General features: G+C 53.9%; 3 protein-coding genes across 5 annotated transcripts in view; 2 read left to right on the forward strand and 1 right to left on the reverse strand.

Annotated features, from left to right (window-relative positions):
- Positions 1–668: 668 nt before the first annotated feature.
- polr2d (RNA polymerase II subunit D) lies at positions 669–2,428 on the forward strand. Its single transcript, XM_019867897.1, has 4 exons — positions 669–861; positions 1,143–1,323; positions 2,144–2,239; positions 2,315–2,428. The coding sequence occupies exons 1-4, from the start codon at positions 789–791 to the stop codon at positions 2,391–2,393; spliced, it is 429 nt and encodes a 142-aa protein (XP_019723456.1). The 5' UTR covers positions 669–788; the 3' UTR covers positions 2,394–2,428.
- Positions 2,429–3,042: 614 nt separating this feature from the next.
- On the reverse strand, positions 3,043–10,928 carry abcf3 (ATP-binding cassette, sub-family F (GCN20), member 3). 2 transcript variants are annotated; one of them, XM_019867886.1, is made up of 22 exons: positions 10,755–10,928; positions 9,579–9,622; positions 8,723–8,826; positions 8,549–8,625; positions 8,394–8,449; positions 7,800–7,897; positions 7,559–7,681; positions 7,040–7,306; positions 6,575–6,655; positions 6,431–6,490; positions 6,304–6,360; positions 6,135–6,157; positions 5,574–5,629; positions 5,287–5,487; positions 4,826–4,902; positions 4,696–4,740; positions 4,478–4,610; positions 4,094–4,182; positions 3,817–3,908; positions 3,610–3,742; positions 3,450–3,537; positions 3,043–3,289 (listed from the first exon to the last, which is right to left on the reverse strand). In XM_019867886.1, exons 1-22 carry the CDS (start codon positions 10,828–10,830, stop codon positions 3,131–3,133), a joined length of 2,139 nt encoding a protein of 712 aa, XP_019723445.1. In that variant the 5' UTR covers positions 10,831–10,928; the 3' UTR covers positions 3,043–3,130. The 2 variants fall into 2 exon arrangements, with proteins under 2 accessions (XP_019723445.1, XP_019723436.1); XM_019867877.1 differs by lacking the exon at positions 9,579–9,622 and having other exon boundaries at positions 8,723–8,870.
- A 262-nt stretch (positions 10,929–11,190) lies between these two features.
- Positions 11,191–18,741, forward strand: part of lrch3 (leucine-rich repeats and calponin homology (CH) domain containing 3) — a 15,335-nt gene continuing 7,784 nt past the window's right edge. The window contains exons 1-13 of one of the 2 annotated variants that reach the window (XM_019867855.1): positions 11,191–11,634; positions 13,717–13,861; positions 14,638–14,764; positions 14,838–14,943; positions 15,197–15,333; positions 15,987–16,096; positions 16,229–16,322; positions 16,748–16,838; positions 16,934–17,082; positions 17,433–17,491; positions 17,567–17,726; positions 18,120–18,149; positions 18,264–18,317. In XM_019867855.1, the coding sequence (XP_019723414.1) occupies positions 11,265–11,634; positions 13,717–13,861; positions 14,638–14,764; positions 14,838–14,943; positions 15,197–15,333; positions 15,987–16,096; positions 16,229–16,322; positions 16,748–16,838; positions 16,934–17,082; positions 17,433–17,491; positions 17,567–17,726; positions 18,120–18,149; positions 18,264–18,317 (1,632 nt within the window). In that variant the 5' untranslated portion in view covers positions 11,191–11,264. The remainder of the gene's footprint in view (positions 11,635–13,716; positions 13,862–14,637; positions 14,765–14,837; positions 14,944–15,196; positions 15,334–15,986; positions 16,097–16,228; positions 16,323–16,747; positions 16,839–16,933; positions 17,083–17,432; positions 17,492–17,566; positions 17,727–18,119; positions 18,150–18,263; positions 18,318–18,741) is intronic. The other variant, XM_019867864.1, reaches the window with a different exon arrangement.

An 18,741-nucleotide genomic window follows, 5' to 3' on the forward strand; every position in this document is an offset into this window, starting at 1 on the left:
TTTTTTTTTTAACAATTAAGAGGAGATAAATACCCTAGTTCGAAGTGAAGGCTGCGGAAGAAACCACCTTGTCATATATATCTGAAAAGTCAGACATTAAACAAGGATAACATTCAACCACTTCCACTTTGTTTTGTTTCCAAAGTCTCAAATACCAAAGATGTCGAACATAAAGGAGAGTTAAATCAATTTGCAACTTTGTCAGAGCGGCTTGCCCATTTGGCCAGATGCTCAGGGCGCCAAAACCGATGTTGAAGGAACCAAAGAAATACGCTTGCTGCAAGCTGCGGGAGGTGCGGCTGTGGTGAAAACGAGAAGCGGGAGGCAAATAAACCAAACATGGCGACATCAGACGACCAATGCACGGACGCTGAATTCAGAAATTCGAAAAAAAGTCTGCCATTTTTCATGACAGACGCCAAAACTCGCGTGGTGGCTAAACGAATGAGGAAACGCACTCGTGTGTGGCTCTGACAGAGAGAAACACGAGGCTCTCGAGCGCGGTCCTTGAGGTGCGTACGCAAGTGAACGGGCCACGCAGCCGCCGCTGGCGCCCAAAGCCAAAGCGCGCAAATGTCGCCGAGGTGGACGCCGGCCGCCAGGGGGCGCCGCTGCATTTGGAATCAGGCGGAAATCGAGCGTCAACGCCACGCACCGGAAGCCGTTGTTGTGGATTTAAGGCCGGCTTTTCGGCTCCGTTCAGCCGGTCTGCTTCTCTCGGTCGCTCATCGGCTTTGGTGTCGTTGGCTCGCTCTCCCGCAGGCCGGCCGGCGTCTCCTCCTCGTCGGATGGCGGTCGCGGGCTCGGCCCCGCATGTCGGCGATGTGGAAGAAGACGCCTCGCAGTTGCTCTTTCCCAAAGGTTCGGAAACTCGACTTCATCTCCATGTGTGCGCGTGCAATAGTCCTCCCATCTCTTTCTGTTTTGTTGTTGTTGTTGTTTTCTTTTCTTGGGACTTTCTCGAAAAAAAACAAAATGACTCGGCTTTTGTTCCACACGCATGCAGAGTAGACGACGAGCACCCTTTTCCAGTTTCGCGCTTGAAACGCGAATTGACGTCGTCTTCTGCAGGAGAGACCATGCATGGAAACAACGCATCAAGCATTTGGATTCGATCGCTTTCTCCGGTCTCTCCCTTTCAGAGTTCGAGAATTCCGAGACGCTGTTGAACTCGGAGGTGCGCATGTTGCTGGAGCACCGCAAGCAGCAGAACGAGAGCGCCGAGGACGAGCAGGAGCTCTCCGAGGTCTTCATGAAGACCCTCAACTACACCGTGCGTTTCAGCCGCTTCAAGAACCGAGAGACCATCACGGCCGTGCGCAGGTGCAGCATCGAATGCCGACCCGGCCTTCCTTCACACCTCTTGAGCCACACGCTGTTCTCGAAACTATTCACACAAACGGATTTATTATTTTTTTTCTTAAGATTTACAAATATACATTTGTGTGAGAATGTATCGTGTAAACATTCGATTCTGCGTGTGAATTGTCGAATGTGCGTTTGTGGATCAGCGGGCACGCGCCCTTTTTCGAGACCGACTTCACGCCGTTTCAAGATCTCACACACGCCGTCTCCGTCCGCTAGGAGGCGGTGTTGCCGTCTCCATTGAACGGGAACGAGCCAGCTACCGCACCTCGTTGAGAAATTGAAATTATAAAACGGGAAACGAGCCTTTTGGCTGACCCTTTATTTAACACAAGCAGGGAAACAAACTGGTCATGTTTTGTTTCCCTCAAGCTCGCTTTGCCTTGAAGTCGGAAGACGTTCTGCTGACGGGCTTTGCAGCAGTGGCCAAAGATGCTTGTATACGTCCGTGCAAAGTATTCCAGAGAGAATCTTTGTTCTAGAAGTGATTTCTTAGTGAATTTCATTCAAAAGTATTGCATTTGTAATTTGAAGCGTCGGTCCCAAGGGACTGTCAACCTAAGCCCGGACTTTGATTGCCCGGTACTTTTTTTTTAGACGAAAGTTTTGGTGGCATCTGTCGGCATTTCTAACCTTTTTTTTTTTTTTTTTGCGGCTTTTCCCTCGACGCAGCGGGACTCTAATGCAACTGTGGTGGGGGGTGCTGGCCTCTGCTCACCACACAATACTGCGCCAATACTTGTTGTGAATGATGTTTTGTTTTGCTCTCGGCCGGCAGCCTTCTCCTTCAGAAAAAGCTTCACAAGTTCGAGTTGGCCAGTTTGGCCAACTTGTGTCCCGAAGCGGCCGAGGAAGCCAAGTCCCTGATCCCCAGGTGAGCCCGGGCCTCCCACTCAAATCATTTCGCTCGTACAATGAATGAGCGCCGTGACCGCGTGTCCACTTTTAGTTTGGAGGGACGCTTTGAAGACGAGGAGCTGCAGCAGATTCTGGATGACATCCAGACCAAGAGAAGCTTCCAGTACTGATGCCACCGATGTTTCCGAAAACTTTTCTCAGAATAAAACAAATATGAAACGCGATCGCTGTCCCGAAGTTGACTACGGAAATGCCCAATTTGCCCCAAGAGACGATATCAAATGCTTCACTCGTGCCCTTCTCCCGAAAGACGAAAATGGCCACTCCAAATCCCTTGGTAGTGGAAAGGGGACAGGAAATGATTGCCAACAATTCATGAATCACGAGTTAGCAATTAGGAGAGAACAGCCACCAACAACCAATGCCTGTTTGGATCGTCCGTAGTAAAGGTCAAGGGGGCTGAATTGAGGCAACTGGACTCTTTGTAAAAAGCGGACTAGAAAACAGGATGTGGCTGGTGGGCCGCGCAGATGACGCTGCGGGTCATGTAGCACTTGGGAGAGCATCCCGCAAGGCTCTGAGTTGCAGAGGAAACGAGCCAACATTACCCTAGTGGAAATCTCTCCAGAGCCGAAAATCCTCACGAGCTATTTTCACGTTAAGTTAGCGGTTCTCCGAGAGGATTCCCAAAATCTTCGGGAATCGAGGCTTCCTGAACGCTTTCAACGCGTGTCGTTTCTGGATCAGCTTCAAAACTTATTTGCGATGTTGGGCAAGCAAGGTTGAGGTGCAGCATTTGGCTTCCTGAAGGCAAAAACGTGAAGTGGCTCACAATGTGTGAGGTTTTATTTTCTTAGTAAATAGAGCATCTGTGCACTAAAACGATGAGGTGGGGGTGGCGGCTACTTCACAGGTAGCCCTCCCTCTTGAACTGCTCGTGCAGGGCGTCCCGGTATTGGTCGAAGCCGCCGTCCAGGCGACACACTCGGCCGCCCTCGCACACCCACAGCTCTTTGCACACCAGGCGGATCAGACGCTCGTCGTGCGACACCAGGATCACGCCGCCCTGCCGCACACGGCCCCCAAAGTCACATTTTGCACAAGTCAAACAGCTCCAAAGTGGAACATCGCAAGAGTCAAAAGACGGCCGCTTCCAAAGTCAAAGCCCTCAACGGTCAGACGAGCCCAAAGTCCACACGGCGGCGGCGGTTTGAGGTTGGACTCACTTTGAACTTGTTGAGCGCGGTGGCGAGCGCCTCGATGGTCTCCATGTCCAGGTGGTTGGTGGGCTCGTCCAGGATGTAGAAGTTGGGGCTGAAAGGGCGGACGGCGGCGTCAGACGGCGGGCCGACGGACCGACGGACGGACGATCGGCCGGGCACGTACCAGGGCATGGTCATCTGGGCGAAGGCCACCCGACTCTTCTGGCCCCCCGACAGGCTGGCCACGGGCCTGGTGGCCAGCTCTCCCGTGATACCGTAACCCCCCAGCTGGTGGCGGTACTCCTCCTCCGTCCGACCTGCCCCGCGACAAACGCGCCCTCGGTGACATGGCGCCGGCGCCGCCGCGTCAAACGCGCCCGCCGTGACCTACCGGGGAACTTGTTGAGGAGCAGCTCCACGGAGCAAACGTTCAGATCCAGCTGGTCCACGTGGTGCTGACTGAAGTAGCCGATCTTCAGATTCCTGCCAACACGCGCGCAACGTCAGCGCCGCGCCGTGATGTTTTCGTCGCGCCATTTCAACTCATTTCCACTGACTTGAACGGAGCAAACAATCAGGGGGGGGAGTCGCTGCACGCACGAGACCACCCGTACTGGGTAAGCGCATGAGATGACCACCCGGGGGCGCCGGTAGGTCGGCTGTCTCACCTGTGAGCTTGGCGGACTCCGCTGATGGGCGTCAGCTCGCCCATCAGAAGCTTGAGGACCGTGCTCTTCCCGGCGCCGTTTTGGCCCACCTGATAAGAGTGTAAGACACTTGTCTTTCGGACACGTGCGAGACGCATTGCGTGACAGATCGACGACACGTTGGAGACAAATCCAAGAAATGATTCAGACACACCAATCAGGCGGTCAAAGCATGTCTGCGGTACGATCGGGACACGTTTAAGACCTGCTTTTATCCCTCTCGAACACACCAAAGACACATGCCCCTGAAGCCTACGCCTCATTGACGAGGTCGAAGAGAGGTCTGCCGCATCGACGATACATTCAAGACGCCCCTCTGGCACGCGAGGCCTGCCCAAGACATACCATGCAGACGCGAGACTCCAGGTCGGCGGACAGGTTGAGTCCAGAGAAGAGGCGCTGGTCGGGCGTGTAGTAGAACTCCACCTCGTCTAACTGCAGGATGGGAGGAGACAACTTCTCAAAATTGTCCGGAAACCTGACGGGCCAAGAAAAGAAAGAAAGAAAAGTCAGACCGGAGCCCGCCTCTTCGACCCTGTCGTCGAGCGCGGCTTTGCTCGTACCTTAACGTCACTTCGGCTTCTTTTTCGATGGGCTTCAGTGCGGGCCTGTGAGCAAACGTCGGCGTCACGACCCGCCCTCGGCAAAAATGGCCATCGTCCCGAGAGACGCGCGACCGTGACGACGACTTACAATCGTTCCAGCACTTTGAGTTTGCTCTGCACTTGAGCCGCTCGGTTGGCGTTGTAGCGAAACCTGTCGATGAACACCTGCAGGAAGAAGGAAAGAAAACTCGGGTTTTTGCCGCGGGCCACTTTGGAGTGAATGACGTCTTTCCTCGGAGGGCCATTACGACGGTGAAACCGAATCAATGCTTCATCGTCTCATTGCAGTCTGACTCGTACACGAGCAATTGACGGATTAGGCCTTTTGAAATCAGTCCACTCTTTTTTTGGGTTGTTTGTTCAAGTGAGTGGAAACAGGGTGACACAATGATTTGAGCAAGGATCGCGGAAGTTGACACGCATGATTTGTTCTCGCGGGCCACATCACATGGGGCGGCAGCCCGGATCAGGCCCCCGGGCCTCGAGTTTGACACCCGTGTCCGAGCGGCTGTCGAAATAAGCCGAAAAAAATTGCGGCGCGTGCCTTACCTGTATATGTTGCCTGTACTGCAGCTGCGCCTCGTACTCTCGCTGTTGGTTCTTGAGTCGATCGTCTTTGGTCTTGACAAAGTTCTCGTAGTCGCCACGGTAACTGTCCAGCCTGCGCGAGTGCAGGTGTACGATGTCGGTCACCACCGCGTTCAGGAAGTTGCGGTCGTGGGACACCACCAGGATGGTGGACTGCCACGTCTGGGGGAGGGAGGTGGGAGGTGGCATTTACACTAGCGCCAAGCTCACGCTCGCCATCGCTTACAAAGACGGCGGGCGGCAAAGACCTGCAGGTAGTTCTCCAGCCACAGGATGGCGCTCACGTCCAACATGTTGGTCGGCTCTGGAAACACGCGGGGCGCACACTTTTAGCTGCGGTAGAGCAAGCTCCGCCGAACCTCGCTGGGTTCTTTCCCGGTTCCAGGCCGCCGCTCAGTCCACTTTTGCTTTGCGCGACAAGCTACAACCGACATCGAGCGTGTCTGCAACACTGCCCACGCGAGGAGCAACACGACTTGGAGCGCCATTCTATTCTTCGGCTTCTTGCATGTTCACTTCTAGTTCACGTTTGAGATTTTCCACTTTTTCTTCGGCCCTTTCTGCACCGGACAAGTCGCCGCTTTCAATCATCGTATGCGATGTATTCCGCGCTCACTTGAGATGCGGTGCCGCTTGAAAAAAAGCAACCCGAAAAATGAACGCTGCCATCAAAGCTCACAAACAACTTTGCAGAAAACCAAGATTCTTCGTGAGAGTGACACCTCAAGGGACCGCCGCGCTCCTCAAGTGCTCCTACCGTTTCGTACGATTAGCACAGCTATCACTGATAGCACAGCTGAGGGACTCACCATCGAGTAGCAGCAGGTCAGGCCTGATGGCGCACGCACGCACGCACGCACACACACACACACACACACACACACACACACACACACACACACACACACAATTGAAGATGTGACAGTCAAGTGTGACACAAGCCATTTTCAGCTGTGAGAAAACTTGGAAGGGACTCACCGAGCAAAGAGAGCTCTTGCTAATGCCAGCCGCATCCTCCAGCCTCCTGAAAATTCTCTGCACGCACACACACACACATATATATACGTGATATTTAATGTGTGCGTGAGTGCGTGTACAAACTCACTTGGTGGGCTGCTGCTGCATTTTGGGAGAAAACCCAAGACCGGCCAAGATGATGGAGGCTCTGATTAGATGACAGACGTCAATCAAAAACTGACAGCTCAGCAAGAGTCCGACCGGAACGCCTCACTTGCGCGCACATACACACCGGGCGGGGGCTTTGTCGGCCTCGATCTCCTCCAGCTTGCAGTAAATTTCAGACAGACGGATGCTCTCCATCCCCTCGGCCCTGAAAGCAAAAGCACGGGCGGTCCGAGCCGTCAGAACGGCAACAGGACGGCATTTGCCAAGATGTGACCGGCTGCTCGGAATGGCGCGAGTATCAGAATTGGCAACATTTCTAAAGCTGTGTCGGAGCACGACAAAAATACTCGTCATAATAACGGACGCTCTGGCGAAGGCTTTGGTGTGGTATCGCTGAGAGAAAGCCTGGGGTTGGGGGACTCTGGGCTTATCCTCAGAGTGCAAACTTAAAGATTTCTTCAAACATGTCCCCAAGCCTTTTTCGTTTGATCCCGTTTCTCAGGATCCAGTTTCAGTTGAGCAACGGGCACTTCAAAGGCCCTTCGAAACAACCCATTCGCCATTGCGGAGTCCCCCCACATGTACTCACGTTCCGTTGGCCATGCGGGCGTTGAGGCGCGCTTCTTCTCGAAGCAGGCCCTCCCTGAGCGTGTCGCTCTCCAGGACGCTCTGCAGCGCCGTGGTGTGGTCGCCCGCCACTTCCTGCTCCACGTGGAGGATGGAGATGTGAGGGGGGACGCGCAGGCTGCGGCCGGCCAACATCTTCAGCAGAGTGGTCTTTCCCAAGCCGTTGCGGCCCACCAGGCCGTAGCGCCGCCCCGCCGCCAGCGCCAGCTCGGCGCCCTGAAGAAGACACCTGAGGACCAAACGCAGCGGTTCAACGAGACCCCGGCTGAAGTTCCCGCTGCGTGCATCTCGGCATCCTGTCAATCTTTGACTTGGGGTCAAAATCGGGCTTTCCGAAACTCCGGGAAGAACCCGCTTACAGGCGCGAGCAGACAGAGGAACGGCGGCACGTGTCGAGGGCACCACGCCGGCCGGGCATGACCTCTCACGACACATTCGCAAAGGCGCCAAGTCGCCGTCGAGGCGGCCGACGAGCACTCACCTCTCTCCAAAGGACACGTCGAAGTTCTCAATTCGGATGTCGTAGCTGCGGTTCTTTCCCGCCTGGTCGGCTCGTCCTTCTTTTTTACTGCTGGCCTGACTGGCCGAGGCTTCCTCCAGGACACTGAGGCCACCGCCGGCAGGATGCGCCAGCGCCGTGCGGACAGGAGAGGAAAATGAGACGGGCCGGCGCGAGGCGGACGGGACAACGCCGATCCGGCGGGACGGAGACAAAGACCCACAGCGGACCGGGCGCCTTGTGCGAGTCCTTCTCGTTGCGTCGCTCGTGTTTGGCTTTCAGCTTGGCCTCAGCCTTCTCCAGCTTCTTGGTGTCCACCATCTGACGGACACACAGGACGACATCTTTCATGTTCGCCGTCGGCGCTCTTTCGGCTGCGCTCGATTTTCAACCCGGGCGGAGTTGCTTTGCCACAAGACGTGCGCCGTTTAAGTGCTTGGGCAATTTCAAAATTGCCCAAAAAATCAATAATTATGAACAGAACCTGTCCAAACACCCGACTTCTTGCGATTTTTTTTTTTCATGTGACAAATGTCTGATTTTTTTTTTTTTTTTCAAGTTGACAATAATACCGTACGTTCCATGCGTGCCCACTGCTCTACACATGACATTCTGATTCATATTGCGTTTGAATGAATGACGCAGCAAAATGCAGCCATTTTGCGGCATCTCAGGGGGCGGCCATTTTGCCACTTGCTGCCGACTGGAAATGACATCACGGCGACGGGTAGGCTCAGCTTGCAGCTGCCGCGCTTTGACCGAATGACAAGAAATTTGAGTTTGAGTCTACTCTTGACGGCAGCAGAGAAGGACGTACCGTGTTCTGAGGACGCTTCATCATCCAGATGCCCTGAACGTCGTCGTTGGCCAAGGCTATGCGGAGCAGCAGCAGCAGGGAAAAAAAAAACAAAAAACAGGTCAGCCACGGCAAGAAGCACAGAGGCGCGCACGCCCACATCAGCGGTTGCTCACTCGTGTCCGGCGACATCTGGGAAAGCTGCACCGGCGCGTCCAGCAACACTTGACGCTGCGAGGCGGGACAGCCGCTCCTGAAAACACACACATCGAGGCATGAGGAGGTGTAAGAGGACAATGTGGTCACGAGTGCGCGGAGGCGACGACGCCCGGAAGCGGACGCGCGCTCACAGCCGCAGCGTGTTGAACATCCTCAAGCAGATGCCTCGGACGTCGTCCTCGTTTTTCGTGTCGGCCGACACTTCCTGCAGGACGCCGCCCACCGCCTCAAACACCTCCTCGCCATCCTCGAAGTCGGCCCCGCAGCCGTCCAGCACGCCTGAGGCAAACACAAAAGGGACAGTAAGCCTCGACGATGTCACGGTTCAGTTTGTGCGGGTCCACTATAACACTGATTTTTGGGGATGTCTTTCTTTCTTTTTTTTTTTTACAGTTCTTACTCGGTCTGCAACAATCTTTTTTTCTCCTTCTTAGAATCAATTCTTTTATCGAGTATCCCATTGAATAATCCGATCAAGCCTCTTTTTACATAGTATGTAAGCTTTTCAGTCAAGATGCAACAATTTATGAACATGAAATGAATCAACAACTATTTTGACAATCGACTGTTTCAACACTTTGTTTTGGTAAAAATTGTCCAAATGATCTGACTTCAGCTTCTCCGCAGTAAATATTCTCCGATTTCTGAAGTCCTCCGTAAAAGCGGACCGAGTCCCTTTGTGCTGGACATTTGGAAAACAATGATCAACAATTTTGACAGCTGTTACAGAATCAGAATCTATTTTTATTCGTGCATTTTTCCATTATGATTGAAAGACAAAAAGTAATCACATTTATCCACCGCCCCCCCAAAAAAACAAATTCAAAATAAATCCGCAGATTAACGGACTATTAAATGGCTTTGAGGTGGAGCCCGACTGGAAAGAAATCTTTTCTTTTATTGATGAGCCACTGTTGAGTTTCACAAGAGGGCCAGAGATCGGTGCGTTTTGAAGCGGTGCTAATTTCTTGCAGCACATTCAAACACCTCCTCGCCATCCTCGAAGTCGGCCCCGCAGCCGTCCAGCACGCCTGAGGCAAACACAAAAGGGACAGTAAGCCTCGACGATGTCACGGTTCAGTTTGTGCGGGTCCACTATAACACTGATTTTTGGGGATGTCTTTCTTTCTTTTTTTTTTTACAGTTCTTACTCGGTCTGCAACAATCTTTTTTTCTCCTTCTTAGAATCAATTCTTTTATCGAGTATCCCATTGAATAATCCGATCAAGCCTCTTTTTACATAGTATGTAAGCTTTTCAGTCAAGATGCAACAATTTATGAACATGAAATGAATCAACAACTATTTTGACAATCGACTGTTTCAACACTTTGTTTTGGTAAAAATTGTCCAAATGATCTGACTTCAGCTTCTCCGCAGTAAATATTCTCCGATTTCTGAAGTCCTCCGTAAAAGCGGACCGAGTCCCTTTGTGCTGGACATTTGGAAAACAATGATCAACAATTTTGACAGCTGTTACAGAATCAGAATCTATTTTTATTCGTGCATTTTTCCATTATGATTGAAAGACAAAAAGTAATCACATTTATCCACCGCCCCCCCAAAAAAACAAATTCAAAATAAATCCGCAGATTAACGGACTATTAAATGGCTTTGAGGTGGAGCCCGACTGGAAAGAAATCTTTTCTTTTATTGATGAGCCACTGTTGAGTTTCACAAGAGGGCCAGAGATCGGTGCGTTTTGAAGCGGTGCTAATTTCTTGCAGCACATGAAAATGACACATCGCTGGACTCCTCTTGAAGAGATTTGTTTGCTAATGCTAATACCGGTGTCGTGTAAATCAAATGCCCTTTTTGGAAAACGTGTCACAGTTGCTACCCACTCGCCTTTTCTAAAATGGAACTCGAAACGCCATAACGGAAGGAAAATAGCTTTGTCCTTGGTCGACACGTTTAGCGCCGCGCTTGATGCATTTTTGGTTCCGTGGCAAATGCGGTCGGGCGGGGTTGAGCCGCGCAACCGGAGAGCTAGCACCAAACTCGGACATCCCGGTGAGCCACGCCGGGTAGCCGCATAGCTGCCTCCACCTAGCAGGCTGCTTCCGCCACCGCTCCTCTGGCCCGGAGGAGGGCAGCGACGGATTTCCCCGAATTAAAAGCCTGCCGACCCAGGGCTCGCGGCGACTGGCAGTTCGGCCTCTCACCCGTGATGTAGTCGAACAACTCCGAGTCGATGTCTGGAAACTCGCTCCTCAAGATCTCCACATAGGCCGCCGCCATGATGGTCACACACACACCGACGCAGCCGACCGCCGCGCGCGCATGCGTCAGGCGTCAAAGTGACGAGACCGCGTAGAATCGCGGGAGTTGAAGTCTTTCAAAGTCCAGAAACTCCGCGGCGTCTTTTCTGGCGTTGTGAAGTCGACTTCCGGATGAACTTCGCGCAAACGTTGGACTGCTTTATGAGCGTATTGCTTTTGCGCTCTTCCTTGAGGGGAACTAAGATGACAATACTGAAACCCTATCCTGCCCACGTTACATGGTTCCCTCCTCCAACAGGCTTGATTCAAATGATCGACTCATCAGCAACCTTTGCGAGAATCTGATAACGATTCTGATCATTTGAATCAAGTCTGTTGGAAGGAAGGAGACGTCGAAAACAGGCTCGATAGAGGACAGGAGTTTCTGCGGCAACGTTGGCCGGCGTTGTGCGCATGCGCACGCGCTTGTCCAAAGTTTGGGCTGGGAGTGGTAGCATTAGCATTAGCATTAGCTCCGCGAGCTTAGCAACCAACCGGAGTGTAATGGCGGCCTCGGTGTTGTTGGGCTCTGCGGCGGACAACACCGGATTCGGCTTTGCGGTTGGAGGCGGCGGCGGCGGTACCGGTTCCGGCGCGGGGAGCGTCCTCGTGGCCTGTAACAACGGCCTGGTGTCGGTAGCGGGCCCGGTGCCGTGGAACCGTTCTCTGGAGCGGGCTCTGGACGAAGCCTCGGCCACCGGCTGCCTGAACCTCAGCGGCAGGAAGCTCAAGGAGTTCCCCCGCGGCGCCGCCAACCACGACCTGACCGACACCACCCGGGCCGGTGAGTCTCCGCGGGGCGGCTCTCCACGGGACCCCCCCTCCGCCCCTCCGCCGAGCCGTAGCGGTCGTCCAAATGTTCCCGGAGCACTTTGGTGACGCTTCCGAGCAACTTTGTAGCTGCTGTCCAAGTCTAAAGTTGTCGCTTCCGAGTGACAACAACATGTTGCTTCAAGCATTCGGTCACAAGTCGGACTTTTCGGTCACGTCGGCTCGTTGTCGTCTTCGTTGGGGTGAAGTGACAACGCGAGCGTTTGTCACCTCGGGGACACTTGAGGGAGCACTTTAAGGGAAGAACACTTTGCCAACTTTGGTGATGCTAGCGCGTTAGCATCCTGCTAATGCTTGAAGTGCGTTGAAGCAGCGGTGTCAAATCCAACTCCTTTGAGTTCCGGGGCCGCATTCAGCCCAAATGTGAGCTCAAATGGCTCAAATCAACGACTGATAACAACTATTCCAAATGTTCCACGTGGGCCCGGTGTAAAGGGACATTTTCACTTTTTGTTTTATTCTTGTCTCGTTTCATACTTAGGAACAATCTGAAAACAAATACGAAACGACGTCGACAGTGTGCAACTTACAGATCAAAGAAAAACAAATGCATAGAACAACGTGTTGAGACCTAGGAAGAATCTTAAATGGACCCCGGTCTCAGGCCGCGCAGCCTTCTGGAAAATGTGACCGCCTCGAGTGACTCGTCGCGCCATAGAAAAGCAGTTTTTTGTCACCCTGCCGTGCAAATGTAGACATCAGCGTGAGGGGCGCGATGATTTCTTTTCCCGACCCTTCAATTGGAATCGCGACTGCCGGCCGCCAAGTCGATTCAATGACAATATTGCTTCATTTCGAACCATCCCACCCAAAACGATTTCGTGGCTTGAAATCAATTCGGTCTCTTTTGAGCCCAAAGTTCAACCAGCGTGACTGTGAAATAACCTGCCGACTGGGCAGCGGGTTTTCGAGCCCGCTCCTTTTCTTGGAAGCCAATCGGATACAATGAATGACACAAACAGAGACGGCAACAAAGCTCGGCGGCAGGCAAGTGCATTCACACGTTCATTGACTGCAGCGCAGCCAAAATGTTGCCATTCGCCGGGATGAGGACTCCCGCGGGAGTGTGACGCAGTGCCGCGACTTTTTAGTTCCGTTTTTTTTCCCCCCTTGTCTAGTTTGAAGAGCACCTGCTCTGTGTCAGTTTTTCTCCATTGAAGGTTACGAGGACGTCTTTGATGGGGTTTTTTTTGGATCCAGTGCAGGCTGCAGCACCTCCTCCAGGGTGAATTAGCAGTCGGCGAACGTGCTTACTTGTCATGTTGCTTTTCCTGTTCCCACGTTGCCTTGACAAGGGCATGGTCAAAGCCAGAGAGGCAGCCGCTTTTCCCAATGTCGTTGACATGCTCGGCAGCGGGACGCAATTAGCAACAACGGTTATCCTCATCACCAAATTGCAGGTCATGTGTTGCGATTGTGTTCTGGGCCCGCCGGCGGGCCGTACGTTGGACACCCCTGCTTTTAGCAACTCCTTTGGGTGTCATTGATGAGGCGCACGCTCTTTAGTTCATCTGAAGATGCCAATCATGGGCGTGTGCAAAAATATATGCATGGAGTGCCTCCAGTCATCCTTCTCGGTATCGCCGTTGACTTTTTGCAGCTTCACTGGATTGCAGACTCTTTTTTTTTTTGTTTTGTTTTTTTATGTGTCGTATAACGAGGATTAGCGGCCGTATCGTGGGATTTTGCTGCGATTGTTTTTCTACGTGGACTGTAACAGCTGACTCAGGTGGCCAAAAGCGCCGGCCAGGAGGAAAGACAAAATGTCCAAACTTGGGGATCAGTTCACCCTTCATTAAAGAAGCTAAGGTGCAATATGCCGATTGCAAAGTACGCCTGTCTTAGGCAGCGCAACTGCAGCTGCACATCAACGTCAAACTAAATGTTATTAGCTCATCTCATCAAGCCAGAAGGAATGATTATGAATGCCCGCTTACAAGTCAGGCGTCATGTAAAGAAGATAGCGTCAGTCATGTGCTTGTGCTTGTGCTGTGCGCCTAATAGCGCTTGCGTGTGCGTGCGCATTCTCGTGCAGACTTGTCTCGGAACCGCCTGTCGGATCTTCCGCCGGAGGTGTGCCTGCTGGTGTCTCTGGAGAGTTTGAACGTCTACCAGAATTGTTTGAGATCTCTGCCCGATCACATGATCAACCTGCAGGCCCTCACCTACCTGAATCTCAGGTAGCACCCACCCACGCACGCACGCACGCACGCACGCACACGCTCGCCAGTGTTCCCTCCAAGCTGCGCCCGTGAGCAATTGCGCACTCGTCTCACCCTCTCAGCAGACGCCACGGTGACGCTGCCGCGCACACACATATGACCTTTCCGCACCCGTTCCTTCGTATGCGCCCCGGTCGAATCTTCAAACAGGGCGCCGCACCGTTGCCACTTCCCTCCCAGTCTCAGTCGTGCGCGCAATCAGTTGTTCGACTCTCCTTTGAAGCCCACATTGACACTCACAGTCACACTCGGACTCACCACTGACGAGACGCCGCAGGCAACACGCGACTCTGCGCTCAGGAACTCCACCGACGTGGGCGGAGTTTGCGGGCCCCTTCAATGAGGCTCCTTTGTCAGGTCGGGTAACTCGAAATGTTTTTTTAAGTTGGAGGAAATGACCGAGGGCGGCCCGGCGGACGACCGGTTACCGCGTCGGCCGCACAGTGCAGAGGTGCAGGGTTCGATTCCGGCTCCGGCCTCCCTGTGTGCCGTTTGCATGTTCTCCGCGTGTCTGCGTGGGTTTTCTCCGGGTACTCGGGTTTCCTCCCACATTCCAAAAACATGCGCGGCAGGTGAAACGACACGCGAAATTGCTTCTCGTCGCAGCATACGCGGATGTTGCTCACCGTGGAATGCTCTGGGAGTTGGTGCGTGAATGCTCAGGCGCACGCTAAGTCGCGAGGGAACGCGGCCCCCGCCGTCTGTCGCTCACTGCCGCTGTACGCCCGCATCAGTCGCAACCAGCTGTCGGCGCTGCCGGTGGTGCTGTGCAGTCTCCCGCTGAAGGTTCTGATCGCGTGCAACAACAAGCTGGTGGCGCTGCCTCAGGAAGTGGGCCAGCTGAGGCATCTGACGGAGCTGGTGGGTAGCCGGAGACGCGCGCCGGCCCGTGCGCGAGCGAGGCCGACCCCTGAGCGCTGCCGCCTCCCCGCAGGATGTCAGCTGTAACGAGATCAGGACGCTGCCGTCTCAGGTTGGCCGGCTGGAGGCGCTGAGGGACCTGAACATCAGGAGGAACCACCTGGTGGCCCTTCCTCCAGGTACACGTACAACAGCTTACTTTTAGCTTTTCATGCCCCTTCCTCGCTGCGTCCTTCTGACGTGTCAGAAAACGAGATTTTCTCGGCTTCGAAAATCTCTGAAAACTCTCAAAAGGGCGAGGTATCGGCTCAGGCGTGGAGACGCTGCACTTTGGCTCGCCAAACTTTTTCTTCCAGTTCACCGAAGCGTTTTCTTCCGTCGCGGTTTTGCGTCTTTTGTGGCTCTGCGCGACAGCCTTTTGTGTGTTTTCAGAGCTGGCCGAGCTGCCGCTGGTTCGTCTGGACTTCTCGTGTAACAAGGTGACGACCATCCCGCTGTGCTACACGCGCCTGTCGCAGCTGCACACCATGGTGCTGGACAACAACCCGCTCCACACGCCGCCCGCGCAGGTAGCCCGCAAATACCACGGCTTCCGACGCTCCGTTGCGGGCGGCGCGCGTCAAAATGGGAAAAAAACGCTACAATTGGGAGCCGACCGTCGGAGCGGTTTTGCTGCTCCAAGGCCAATACGAGCCCGCTTCTTCCTTGTGCGGCGCGCCAGAGAAAAAGGATGGCGTCAAGTCGGATAATTTGAATGGGAAACTGGAAATGGGACGATACCCGGCCGCGCGCGTGCCGTTGACGGGATTCGATGCTCATCCCGGCTGGGGAAAGGGGCGGCCGCCTGGACCGGCTGGCCTGCGCCCATCTGCCTCGGACGCTCACTTAGGCGAGTCGTCGCGCGTGAGAATACATTTGGATGACGGCAATTGGCTTGCGTGCCGGTTTGAGGACGAGCTGAGCAAAGTTGAGCTTTTCCTCCTCCTCTCCCAAAAAGAAGCGTACGTACGCATGTATGGATTTCGATGATCGGGGAAGGCGGTCCACGTGTTGGCATGCGCGCCGGTTGGAAGAAGACGGCCACGGACGAGCGCGCGTCATTTGCCATCGGGTTATTTGGACAAAACGATCCTCCTTCCCACCGTTCCGCGCTCAGGTTCGAAACGTAGCCGTCATCATGGTGACGATAGTGATCGGTTGTCCGTCATCTTGTGTTGTGTAGATTTGCATCAAGGGCAAAGTTCACATCTTCAAGTTCCTCAACATGGAGGCCAGCAAGACGACCCTCGACCTCCCGGAATACGACAGACGAACGTTGAACTTCGGATCCTGGTCTGAACTCGCCGCGGGCGCACGCGCACACACGACCGCGTTCTCGGTCCCTCACCTCTTGACATCCTGCGAGCCTTACAAATAAGAGCCTCATGTGCCGCTGCTGTGTGCGTCTGTGTGTGCGCTCGTCAGCGTCGATGAGCCGGACCCCGGTCGGCCCTACGGAGCCTTGGATTCAGGCTTCAACAGTGTGGACAGCGGAGACAAAAGATGGTCAGCAAATGAGGTTCGAAACACACACGGACACAGCGTGACCTCCATGTCTGGAGAAATATGAGCGCCCCTTGGTCCGTACAATTCCGTTTGCCGAAAAGGGACCACCTCTATTTAGTCGCAAGTTGGAAAAGTAGCTACTCCAGCCTGTCTGTTACGCACTTCGTATCCGCAGGCATTCAAATCGACAAGAAATTGAAGAAAACAAGCTGGTTGAATCGCTTTATTTTTTATTTTTTCCCCCCCCTCCGTGATGATGGATCCTAATTTGAGAAATGTTAAGATTGATGACATCATCATACGGAGATATCATAAGGTTTTTTTTTAGGATGTTACCGTCAGGTGTGATAGATTGATGACTTCATCATTGGCAGACATGATAGATTTATGACCTCCTTATGTGTGTGTGTGTGTGTGTGTGTGTGTACATAAAACAAGGAGCTGTCAGAAGTTCCCGCCCGCGTGCTGGACGTCCACAAAGAGCCGAAGCGAGGGGTGGCGCGCTCCCCCCTGCTGGCCAACGGGACACGTGAGCGCACCGGCGCGCGAGTGAGATCCCGAAGGAGGGCGGCGTGCGGCAAAGTCACCCGGTTGCGTGCGTGCGTGTCTTGACGCTGTGCGCAGACGAGCTGGAGCAGATGGACTTCATCGACGGCGAGGGGGGGGAAGAGGAGGAGGCCGGGAGCGCGGCGGGAGGAGAGCGAGGAGCGGGAGAACGGGCCAGCCTCAGCTCGCAGTTCATGGCCTACATCGAGAGACGCATCAGCAATACGGTGCCTCGCCGCCAGATCGTCTTCTTTTCGCCACGTCCCTTAGTTGCAAATGAGGCCCTTTGTCCCGCCTCCGAAAAAAAGCTTCGGGCCCTCTTTTTCATCGTTACTTTGTTTGCTTGCAAGAGACACGCACTTTGCAGCTCGCTGCTTGGAATATCCCTTTGTTTTCTTCCTTTATTTGTTGTTAGTTTTTCCTCTGTCCTTTTAGTTTAGTTTTGTTGCTTGTTTGGATTTCATTCCTGTTTTTTTTTTTGAATCCATTGGACTGTTTGTTCCTCAGATTTTGTTTGTCTTGTGTTTTAATGATTTCATGATTCCCCCCGTTGGTGTCCCTTTGTTTGTTTGCTCAGGGTTCTCCAGGCAAAGCTGTCTTCTCCAGAACAGATGACTCCAGACAAAGGCAGAGCAGGTAGGCAGGCGCAGGCGCACGCGCGCGCGCGCAGTCTTTGCGCTTGAGATGACGTCCTCCGTGTGCGCCTGTCAGGAGCGCGGCGGACGGTGCCCCGGCGTCACCCGGTGACCAAATTCAGGTGAGCGGGCGTCGGCCTCTGAGCGTGGAGCGGATGAGGCGAGAGGCTCAGCTGGCCGCCCTCAGGTACGACGAGGAGCGACACAGGACGCGCGCCCCGCAGAGAGATGCCAAGGTACCGGCCGGCGGCCCATCGCGCGCATCCCCCTCAGCAAACAAACGTGTCCCTTCCACTCGTACGGCGGCGCGGCGCGGCGCGGCGCGGGGGCTGGGACGTTCCGGGAGATTTTTCAAACGGAACATTCATCGTTCGCCTTAGTTTTTTTTCTCCCCCGGTGATGAGTCTGGACACGGAACAAACTGTTTGTTGTGGGGAGCGGTGGGGGACGACTTTGAAAGTTGCCCTTTGCAAGCTTGTAAGAGGAAAAAATGGGTTGCTCCTTCTAGGAGTGAACAGGCGAAGAAACCGAGCTTGAAGAGGAATTTTGCAGCGGCCTTTTGTTTGGTGTGACGGGGGCTTCCAAGCTGTGAAACTTGACCAGTTTTCCCGCGTGTGTTTTGTCCGCAGAGTCCAAACAAGCCCGGTCAGGAAGCCAAGGTAGCCCCGCCCACACCCTCCTCACGTCCCGCCCCCTTATCATCCATCACTCACATTGTGGGGGGGTGTGGCTGCGTGGATCTGTCAATTGTGTGTGTGCGCGTGTGTACGTAGAACATCTACCCCTGTCGACGCTCCACCCACACGGATGACTCCGCCCTCTTCATGGTAAGAATTCGGTGAATTTGCAAGGTGACAAGTGCTTGCCGTCTTTGTGAAATGATCCCCCCCAAAGTGCAGTGAGCCCTTTGACTGCTTTGTGCTCTCACGCGCCACGTTCCATTTGCGCAATTTCCGTCTGAATTATTTTCGGGCCGAGCCCCGAGGCGGGGAGGGCTTCGCTCGGGGTCCCTTTTCCAGCCGGCGCATAGACGTTATTTTTGCCTGAGGAGAAAGGCAAATCGAAAACTTTGGATCAGCTGTCCCCCTCGGAGCAGCTGAGGGAGAAGGTGCTCATCTCCCGAGCGGTTGTGTGCTGCCTTTTCGTGCACAAACAAATGATTTTCCAAATCAAATTCAGAACAGCGATCCGCTTGAATAGTCGGCAACCGACGGCCTGCCCGACAACGCGTCAAGCCAATCTCGGCTCGGC

The sequence above is a fragment of the Hippocampus comes genome, unplaced genomic scaffold, assembly GCF_001891065.2.
Source record: "Hippocampus comes isolate QL1 unplaced genomic scaffold, H_comes_QL1_v1.1 scaffold49, whole genome shotgun sequence".
Taxonomy (NCBI): domain Eukaryota; kingdom Metazoa; phylum Chordata; class Actinopteri; order Syngnathiformes; family Syngnathidae; genus Hippocampus; species Hippocampus comes.